The sequence below is a fragment of the Grammomys surdaster genome, unplaced genomic scaffold (genome assembly GCF_004785775.1).
Source record: "Grammomys surdaster isolate TR1022 unplaced genomic scaffold, NIH_TR_1.0 174, whole genome shotgun sequence".
Classification (NCBI taxonomy): Eukaryota; Metazoa; Chordata; class Mammalia; order Rodentia; family Muridae; genus Grammomys; species Grammomys surdaster.
In genome coordinates this window covers 3,825,931-3,836,870 of record NW_021604622.1, presented here as the reverse complement: position 1 = coordinate 3,836,870, position 10,940 = coordinate 3,825,931, and the positions used below count along the sequence as shown (strand labels likewise).

The 10,940-nt window shown below is 42.4% G+C and overlaps 1 protein-coding gene across 1 annotated transcript in view; it reads left to right on the top strand.

Annotated features, from left to right (window-relative positions):
- The first annotated feature begins 9,164 nt into the window (after window positions 1-9,164).
- Window positions 9,165-10,940, top strand: part of Wdr70 (WD repeat domain 70) — a 186,478-nt gene continuing 184,702 nt past the window's right edge. Inside the window, exons 1-2 of the mRNA XM_028767600.1 lie at window positions 9,165-9,237; window positions 9,337-9,402. Coding sequence (XP_028623433.1) covers window positions 9,213-9,237; window positions 9,337-9,402 — 91 coding nt within the window. The 5' untranslated portion in view covers window positions 9,165-9,212. The remainder of the gene's footprint in view (window positions 9,238-9,336; window positions 9,403-10,940) is intronic.

Below are 10,940 nucleotides of genomic sequence, written 5' to 3'. Positions count from 1 at the left end.
TCCCTGGGACGCGCGCGCAAAACGAATAACTGGGCTCCGGATCATGACGCACTTCCGGCTCCTCCCCCTGGGCCCTGGAAGACGCCGTTTCAGGGGCGGAAAAAGGAAGCAGTTGAGGGTTGGACATTGGCGAAGGAGCGAGGGAGGAGACTAGAGTATGTAGATTGCCTGGGCAAGGGAGGAGGGGAAGGAGAGTGAGGAAGGAGAGAGAGGAGGGGACTGGAGGAGAGGGCGGGGCGGGGTAGGAAGGGGAAAGGGAGGAGGAACTCTGGGTGCAGGAGTGGGGTGGCGGGTCCTTACGGCCTGCTGTGCGGTGGTGACCTCGCGCATGCTGAGCCTTTGCCTTTGAGCCCCACCCCCAATTTGGAATGCGACGACTGTCTCAACTTAAGAGTGCACACATCCATTTTCGTGGTTCCCTAATGACTTCTGACAGTAGTTAGAAATTGATCCTTGGTTCTAGAAACAGGTTACCTGTGAGCCCAAAATGCACAGCATTTCAAAGAATGGGGTGAATTAAAAATTCATTGGATTTTTTCCAACGTGCGTATCTCTGTCATTGGCTTTGTGGCCAATCCTTGTGACTTTTTTTGTGTTGGAGGTGAGCGTTGGGCGGTGTCTCACGCCGGTTAATACTCATACTTAGGCGGTTGCGGCAAAAAGGATTACTGTGAGTTCACTTGGTGAGTTCCAGATAGCATGGTACAGAATGTGATCTATCTCAAACAAAACAAAACGGGGGCGGGGAGGGAGACATCGTGTGATAGGTCCTGCCAGTGGGTTTAGGACGTGGAGGCAGGAGGATAATGCTTTGAAGATCATCCTCGGCTGTGTTGCAAGTTTGTAGTAAACTTGAGACTCTGTCTCAAGAAAAAGAAGAAAAAAAAAAGTATTTGCTCTTGCTGTATGCCTTTGTCCCCTGTTGCTTTGGGAGAAAATTCATCTAATTCCTGTGTTCTGATCTCAGAGCACAAGGATTGATATTAAATGATGTATGCATTCAGCAGATCATCTGATTCTAGGAAACCGAATACGTACTGTGTCAGGCATCATGCCTACTGTTGGGGATAGCAAACAAATACACTTCTGCAGAGACAAAGTCAATGCATCATGAAGCCCAGGCATAAAGACACACACCTGTAATTGTAAGCCAGCACTGGGCTATGTACTGAGACCTTTTAAAGAATCAGCCTGCGTCCATTTTAGGGTTAAAAGCCATCTTATAATAATAAAAAAAAAGGTTCATTCCTATTTATGATCAAACCTCTGTTTCTTAACGATTAGCCTATGCCCCATTCCCCCCACCCAGCCTTAACTAAAAATGGTTCTGTACCACCTGTTCCAGGAATTGCAATCATATCTTTGTTTCATAAAGTTGTTTATAATCATCTTGCAGCCGGGCAGTGGTGGTGCACGCCTTTAATCCCAGCACTTGGGAGTCAGAGGCAGATGGATTTCTGAGTTCGAGGCCAGCCTGGTCTACAGAGTGAGTTCCAGGACAGCCAGGACTACACAGAGAAACCCTGTCTCGAAAAACAAAAAGCAAAACAAAACAAAACAAAATCATCTTGCAACCCTACTTTGTTTCAAAATGTTATATGGCCAGGAGGTGGTGCATGCCTTTAATCCCTGCTCTTGGCAGGCAAATGCAGCCTGAATCTGTTTGTTCAGTGCCAGCCCAGTCTATAAAGCAAGTTTTAGGACAGCCAGAACTGCTATACAGAGAAATCCTGTCTCAAAATCAAACACACACACAAACAAACAGGTTCTATGACCACCTATGCCTACCTTGTTATAACTGCCTTATCATGGCCACATAGCAACCATGTCATTGTCTCAGGAGGGACAAACTTGTTGTGCTTCTGTTCCACTCATATAACTCCACCTGTCTTGCCCACCAACTCCCACATTTGTAAGCCCCCCACTGTTGCAGGATATTTGATCAGATGAAAACCTGTTTTTAGTTGTGGTGTGGCTTAGCCTCAGTGTATACCTTTAATTCAAGAGCTTTCTGCTTGAAAATTGTAAACAGGATTAAATACAGTGAGCCATAGGTCAAGAGGCAGAGAAGTGACCGCTGACAGGGAGTGAGCATAGGGATCATTAAAGAGCCATAGAGAGTAAGAGGGAGTCAGGAGGACAGAGAGATGAACAGGAAGTAGAAGGGAGGGACATTCAGTTGGCAGGAGATTTTTTTTTTTTTGAGTGGGCGTGGGAGAGTGAGAGAGGCATTGCTTTTGGAGTATATACTGAGGAAGACGGTCAGCTGGATGCTTTCTCTGGGTCTCTGAGCTAGCAGGCGTTCCCTCCAGCATCTGGCTCCCAAGTCTTCATTGGTAAAATCGAACCGGTGAGATTTTGTTAAAAAACAAAACAAAACAAAACAAAACAAACAAACCCAAACCTACCCCTGAGCTATAAAAACCCTTGTCTTCCTCCTATCCAAAGCTGACCTATCCTTAGGAGGAGGCAGCTAGTGGACATGAGTAAAATAGCTTGCTTTAACTACTTGTTTGTTTTAATTAATTTGGCCATGATGATCTTTCTCCTTTGATCGTTCAGATCAACACTTTTTCAGAAACAAAAAATGAAAAGTACTATAATAATGGGGTTGGTTGTAAATTTTTCTAATGGTGTATATACAGAATTTAGTAGCATATAGAGCAATGGAAAGAGAGACTTTGTTTTCAACAGAAGGACACTTTAGTAGGCAGGGTAGCCACCTGCCCAAAGCAGGTAGGATTTGTCTTCCCCCTCCCCACAAGGATCAGGGTAGCTGTGATTATAGTTGTCATCTGTCACACCCAGCCAAATTAAAAAAAAAAAACAAACACTTGGACTTCCCAAAATTTTGTTATTTTCTTTCTTTCTTTTTGTTTTTGTTTTTGTTTGTTTGTTTTGTTTTTCAAGACAGGTTTCTCTGTGTAGCCCTGGCTGTCTGTCCTGGAACTCACTCTGTAGACCAGGCTGGCCTCGAACTCAGAAATCCGCCTGCCTCTGCCTCCCAAGTGCTGGGACTAAAGGCGTGCGCCACCACCTCCCAGCTTGTTATTTTCTTAATACTGCTGTCCTGGGGCTCTCTGCTAATCCTTGTCAATTGTATATCTTTTCTGGGAATCAGACTGCTGAAGGAGAGATACTTTGGATCCTATGTTTAATCTGAAAACAACAATTTCTTTTTATTTTTGTGTCTGTGTGTCTGTGTGAATGTATGCCATGTGTGTGCGTGCATGTGTGCATGAGTGTATACCCATGGAGACAAGAACAGGGCATCTGGACCTGGAGCTACAGGAGATGTAGGCTGCCCAGTGTAGGTGCTTGGAAACCAGACAGGTCTTCTGAAAGAGCAGGGAGTGTTTTAGCTATGGAGCAATCTCTCCAGTTTCTAAATCTGAATAACTAATGTAACATTTAATATAATATGTCCAATTTTAAGACAAATATTTATATTACCTATATTTATATAGGATACAAATTCTATGATAACGTGACTATATATTGCTGAATGCATACTTCAAGGTACTATACATCCTTTCGGAAATGTGGTATTAGAGAAAGAGGAAACAAAATAAAGGATCTAATATATTAAGAAAAAATAACACTTTTATGATTGATTTGAAAACAAGCAGTTATGTTCTCCCATGGTAATTTATTTTGTAGAGCACAGCTCTAGCCTGGTAGTTACTTTTACTTATTTTTAGGTTTATTTACTTTGTGGGTATGGGTGTTTTGCCTGCATAGATGTTTATACATCACAATACATGTACCTAGTGCCCTCAGAAGTCAAAAGAAGGCATCAACTACATTGGAAGTGAGTTACAGATGTTTTGAGGCCACTATGTGGATGCTAGGAACCTAACTCAGATCTTTTTCAAGAACAGCAAACGCTCTTATTAGCTGAGCTATCTCTTCAGACCCCTGGTGGTTGTTTTTAAGTCAACATAAAATAGATGCTTGAGTGATTTCTCCCACACAAACTGAATGATTTAATATTTTTGGTCTAATAGTTCTACATAGTAATGATGTTCTCAGTGGTCAAACTCAGCCAGTTCTGTTTTAAAAATTCTGTGTATGTATGTGATTACAGTGTTTATCAGATAAAAGTGTTAGTTCAAGAGACACATAACAACCCAATTACTGGTTGTTTTCTTTTTAGATAGCAGTCACTCTTTTTTATTCTTATCAGAAGCACATTATGTATAATTTTCATTTTGCTAACTAAGTACTAAAAAGACTCACTCAGGGTTCGCAACCTAAAGAATACTACTCCATTAAAATCATTTCTAATGGAAAGTGATTCCTTTGTAGCAGATTTGTGCCAGAAGTAAACAGAGTGACTCCAACAACAGTTTGCTTGCCATTGCCTTGGTTTTTCCTCTAGTTCAGCTTCACCTACTGGCGAAGTGAACTGATTGGAAGGCTACAGACCACAGTAGCTCTGGAACCCTGTGTTCTTACATGAGAAGACCAAAACCCATTCCAGGGTCTGGGCAGATGGCTCAGTTGATAAAGTGCTTGCCATCCAGTGCAAGGACTTGAGTTGAGCTCTCCTATTACCGTGTAAGAAGCTGGACAATCCCATGCTGGCAAAGTGGCGACTAGACAGATGCATCCTGGGGCGTGCTGGGGCTTGCTGGCCAGCTAGTCTTGAGCCCCAGGTTCTGTAAGAGACCTTGTATCAAGAAACTAGGTGGAGGAATAGATGGCACCTGTCATTGACTTCTGACCTCCACATGAGAACAGGTACACACATTTGCACACACACTATACACTTCACAAAATTCCGATTTGCTATACATGGTCATATTTTCTGCCCATCAGAAACAAATGACCCAGATACAGAGATGGTTAAGAGTACTTAAGGCTCTTCCAGAGGACCTGAATTTGATTCCCAGCACCCACATAGTGACCTATAACTCCATTTTCAGGGGATCTAATGCCTTCTGTTTCTACAACACCTGGCATGGCCATGGTGTACAGACAGAAGCAAACAAAACACCCATATACATTTTTTAAAAGAACACTTGTTGTTCTTCCAGAGGATCTTGGTTTGCTTCCCAGCACTCCCATGGAGACTCCCAAGCACCTGTGACTCTAGTCTCAGGAGACCTAGTTCAATCTTCTAGACTTTTGAGGTTCTCAAGCATACATGTGGTGCCCATGCATACACGCAGGCAACAGACTCATATACATAAAATAACAGAGAACTGAACCTAGCTTTGTGGCCTGTATTCCCAACATTCGGGAGTCAGAGACAGGAAAGTCAGGATTTTAAGGCCAGTTTCAGAGAGAGTTTGAAGTGTCTAGGTTACATGAGACCCTGTTTCCAATATAAAAATTGAGAATGTCTTAGGGTTTTACTGCTGTGAGCAGTCACCATGATCAAGGCAACTCTTATAAAGGACAACACTTAATTGGGGCTGGCTTACAGGTTGAGAGGTTCAGTTCATTATCATCAAGTTGGGAGCATGGCAACATCCAGGCAGGCATGGTGCTGGAGGAACTAAGAATTGTACATCTTGTTCAGAAGGCAAACAGGACAAGACTGGTTCCCACGTGGTTAGGAGGAGGGTCTCATTGCCCACTCCCACAGTGACAACATCCTCTCACAAGGACACACCCTACTTCAACAATGCCATACCTCCTAATAGTGCCACTCCTTGGGCCAAGCATATTCAAACCACCACAGAGAACTAACCTCAAAGACTACTTACCCTTTTGAGAAAAATCTGGGGTTGAGTGGCTCAGTGATTAAGACCACTAGCTGGGACCTAGGCTTCATTTCCAGTATCAACAAAGATGCTCACAGCTATTGGTAACTCCAGTCCCAGGGAGCAATGAGAGCATCTTCTGGCCTTAAAGTGGAAAAAAAAATACACTACTGTGTTTATGTGTGTTTGTGTATATGCCCAGGCATAATGCATGTCGTGGTCAGAGGTGGGAGTTGGTTCTTCCCTTCTACCACATGGGCCAGGGGATTGCACTCAAGTAGTTAACTTTAGTGACAAATACATTTATCCACTGAGCCATCCTGTAAGCCCAAGGAATATTTTATCTTAACCAATCAGGGATTACTATCTGTGATGGCTATTCCTGCTTGCCAACTTGACTGGATCTGGAATGAACTACAATCCAGAAATGGAGGGCACACCTGTGATCCAGATCTTGAGGATGGAAGACACAGACTCTGACTCAGATCTCGATGTGGAGATCTTGAGGCATAGTGGCCATGAAAAGCTGAGGCAAGCAGATCTCAGCCTGCCTGGGACAAAGCAAGTTCCAAATGTAGGCGTGGTGGCACACACCTTTAATCTGGGCCACACTTTCTGCTAGAGACCTACATAAGGACATTGGAAGAAGGAAGACTCAGTCTTCTTTGCCTGCTTGCACTTACTTGCCAGCCCCTCTGTTGGAACCTACTTTTTCATGATTCCAGCTTGTACAGAACAGCTGAAACAACTAGCCCCATGGGACTGAGCAGCTACTAGATTCTTGGACGTTCCAGTAATAGCTGCCTATTGCTGCGTTAGACTACAGACTGTCAGTCATTACAATAAACTCCCTTAATATAGAGAGACATTCCATAAGTTCTGTGATTCTAGAGAACCCTGACTAATACACTATCTAGCCTCTAAGGACTTTCCTCCAGAATGACCCAAAGTTTCTGCGCCACTACAACAATCAATCATTTTCTTTGTTATGGTTCCTTGCTCCTTCTTGCCCAGCAGGGCAGAGACTTAAATGGCTTACTGTCTGGCCCTGCCCAATTAATGAATCATTGTTCAGAAAAACTGATATTCTAATATGCCCTATTTTAGTACACCATTGCTTTTGCTAACAGTCCAATTAATCAATATAGTGAAGAAACCCCCAACTGGTATCTTAGATTATTTACAGAAGAGTTTCGATTTTATGAGTACTCTTAAGCAGTCTGCAGATTGCACTGAGAATCATCGATTGAGGGGCTTCCTGTTTTGATTAATGAATAAATTCATTTTATTCAAAAAACCTCCCCTAACGCTTTACAGTTAGGTTTATGAAGTTGTTTCACACAAACACAACAGGAATAGTTTAGAGAGGAAGCTACATCATTATTTATTTATTGATAGCAGAGCATCTTTTAAAATGATGTTTATGGTGATGAATATAAACTCTAATGGGGTGATGGAATAGCTATTCTTTATTTTTCATTTCCCTCTAGTGCTTTGCAGTTTAAAGTTTAACATATCATGTATCTCAAAATTTCATCTCCTTGACAATCGAGGAACTGAAATCATTCCTTATGAGCTTAAAGGTTATGGATACGTAATATATCTCATTCATAAAGTTCTACTCCAGTGTCTAATGGCTGCTTACCTGTGCTCAGAAAAGAAATGTTAGCACTAATAGTAATGTATTTGAGTGTAGGCAAAATAAATTAGCCTTCAGGGTAATTTGTCGCTAGAAATCTCTTGAGGTAAACTCAAAACGTCATTGCTACAAATTATATACATCTTGCACATGAAAAGTAACTTTTGTCTTCACAACTATTTCTTTTTATCAATTCATTTAATAAACACTCAGGGTGCCTGTCTTTCATTGTATTATGAAGAAAGACTAGGGTATCACATGGTGGTGGGCCTTATTTACTTGGAGGCCTGCAAAGCTCTACAGATGCTTACAAAACCAAGGGAGATTTAATTTGATAGTTGGAGGCAGGCTGGGAGGATCAAGGACTTGGTGAAGAGTTAGTGATTTCAGGACTCATCATGAGTTCTGATCTGAGGAGTTCTGAGGTCACTCGCTGCACTGTATGGCTGGTGATGTTGAAAATGACAAGATTGGAATAGAAAGGTTTTGGGAGTCAGGCTACCATTTTATTAAATTTGTATTTTTTGTGCTGGAGATCCAATCCAGACACTTAACCTTGTCTATGCTAAGCAACCATAGTCTTACAGCTTCATTTTATTAATAAATTTGTCTTTTATTCTAAGGACAATCAGTGGAAGCATTAAACAATCATTATCATTTAAGATATACATATAAATGGATTATCGACAGAACAGTCTAATATTGGGGGTCCTGAGTAAGTTTATCAAAGAATTTTCATTCTTGAGTGGACAAGAAGGCTCAGAAGGAAAAGATGTTTTCTACTGAGCCTGTGACCTGAGGTCCACCCCCAGAACCACATAGTGGAAGAAGAGATCTACAGGTTGTTCTCTGATCTCCATGTGCACACTATGGCACGCTTATACCACTTCCACAATAAATAAGTACATGTGAAAATGAAATGTTTTCACTTGGCTTGGTAGCATATATCTTTAAAAGCAGCACTTGGGAGGCAGAGGCAGATGGGGGTCTCTGAGTTCCAGGCCAGCCATAGGTTAGAGACATAGTAAGAGACTCCAACAAAAAAAATCATTTAATCAAGTATTTACTTTAGACTTTAAAAATATAATAGCCGGGGAGTGGTGGCGCACGCCTTTAATCCCAGCACTTGGGAGGCAGAGGCAGGTAGATTTTTGAGTTCAAGGCTAGCCTGGTCTACAGAGTGAGTTCCAGGACAGCCAGGGTTATACAGAGAAAGGCTGTCTCGAAAAACCAAAATATATATCTATATAATAAATGACGTGCCATTACTTCATAGTATAGGTTAGGAACCCAGTTGTAAGCAAACCAAAATAAATTGGAAACACAGTAGTTATGTAACATTTGAAACGCTTACTTAGTAAACAAGGCTAGCTTAGTCTGTGACTGAGAGCAAGCGCTTAAAACATTCCTCCTAACACTTCGGTTTTCTGGCATCTTTCTCGGTGCTTTAGTCATAACTAGATACCACTTTCTTCAAGTATACAGAGAAGATGGGCAACTGTGGAAGTTTCATCACGTACGCCAAGTACATTATAAATATAGATAAAAGTAGCAGGCAAATAACAAGATACTGTTGACTTCTTCTTAGAAATATGCGAGGACTGTCAGTTTGCTTGAGATGCATCTGAAACAACCAAAAGGTTTTAGGGAACTCCCCAAATAATACTTCTTCATGGCTTGATTTGGGAAGCGGTCTGATCAGTGCGTTCCCTCCGCACCGCTAGGGGGCGAGAGTCGGAAAGTCTGTCTTCCCACGCAACCCGGCCGCTCTTGGCGACGCGGTCTCGGTGACGACATATCCTGTTAGGCTTGCCGGGAGTCGGGCGCTGCTGCCTCTCCGGAGGCTTTGGGCTCGGGGAGTAATGGAGCCCTCGGGGTCCAGCGAAGGTGGGTTCGGCGCGGCGGGGTCCAGCCGGGGTGGAGGGCTGTGCTGCGGAGTCGGAACGCCGCGCTGACGGGCCGTCTGTCTTTTCTTTCTTGCTATAGTGACAGGCGCAGACACGGCGGGACCCGACCCTCAGCTGGCGGTCACCATGGGGTTCACAGGATTCGGTAAGTGACTGCCCTGGACAGAGCCCAGCCTGACTTTGCAGAGGGCTTACGAGTGAAGGTTAGGAGAGCTGCTGCTTTTTGACCGGCGCCTTCTGCCGTGCCAAATCCGGATTGTTTCGGTCCCATTTAAATTGTTGAGACCAGTTCAGATGACAGTTGGAAACTTTGACTGAAAGGGATTACTATCGTGACCCAGTCTGAGAAAGACATTTATTGGTGGCCGTTAAATAGTATGGTGGTTTTTGAGTTTCTTCCTCACTTCAATCTTAATGTATGCCCTGGTCATGGCACGCTACTAGGTGATTGGAAAAAAAAAACAGTATCAAAAGACATAATCAACTGTTAATAATATTAGTGCTAGCAAAAATTAAGTGGAAATAGCCCTGTAATTTCGTCTGGGAACAAATGCCTCTCTAATGTATCTAGTTCTCATTCATTCATTCTTTCACTTATTCATCATCTTACTATCTTCTAGGTAACGAGTCCCAAAAAGGGTAGTAACAGTATTTACTTTTTTTGATTTCTTCTTTTTCTTTCTCCTCCTCCTCTCTTTCTCCTCCTGTCCTCCTCCTCCTCTTCCTATTCATTTTCCTCCTCCTTTTTTTTTCTTTTTTTTTTGGTTTTTTGAGACAGGGTTTCTCTGTGTAGCCCTGGCTGTCCTGGAACTCACTCTGTAGACCAGACTGGCCTGGAACTCAGAAATCCGCCTGCCTCTACCTCCCAAGTGCTGGGATTAAAGGCGTGCGCCACAACTGCCCGGCTTGTTTTTGTTTTTTTTCGAGACAGGTTTTCTTTGTGTAACAGTCCTGGCTGTCCTTAGTCTAACTCTGTAGACCAGGCTGGCATTGAACTCAAAGAGATCCGCTTGCTTCTGTCTCCCAAGTGCTGGGATTAAAGGCCTGAGTTACCACTGCCCGGCGGATTTATTTTTTTAAAAAGATGAATGTATATATAGTTATATTTGTGAGTGGGTGTTTTGCCTATGTTTGTGCACCATTTGCCTGCAGTACCCATGGAGGCCAGGTGAGGTCACTGGATCCCATGGAACTAGGGTTACAGATGATTGTGAGCCACTGTATGGGAGCTAAACCCACATTCTCTGCAAGAGCAACTAGTGTTCTTAACCTGTGAATCATCTCTCTCCAGCCCCTCTTTTTGACTTTGGAAAATTACAAAGAAAATGAAGTCAAAGCTTCAAATTCAATCTGTTTATCAGACTTCCTGGTGCATATTAAAATTTAATATTATGCTTATGAATAAACGTTCTTTAAGACAGTATTTTGCAGATTTTCATGTGTTATATTCTTCCAAAATGTGATTTTATTTTTGGTAGTAGTAGGAGTCAACAGGACTTCCTGCATGCTAAATACCTGTTCCATTACTGAGCTGCTTAGCTCAAAACTTGATTTGTTTTAGTATCCAGAGAACTTGTATCACTTAAATTTTTTCCCTACATAATTTTTATTTTTTATTTTCTTTTGTTGTTGAGAGAGTTGTTAAAAACTTTAAGGACTTGTTACATGAATCTAATTGAGCGA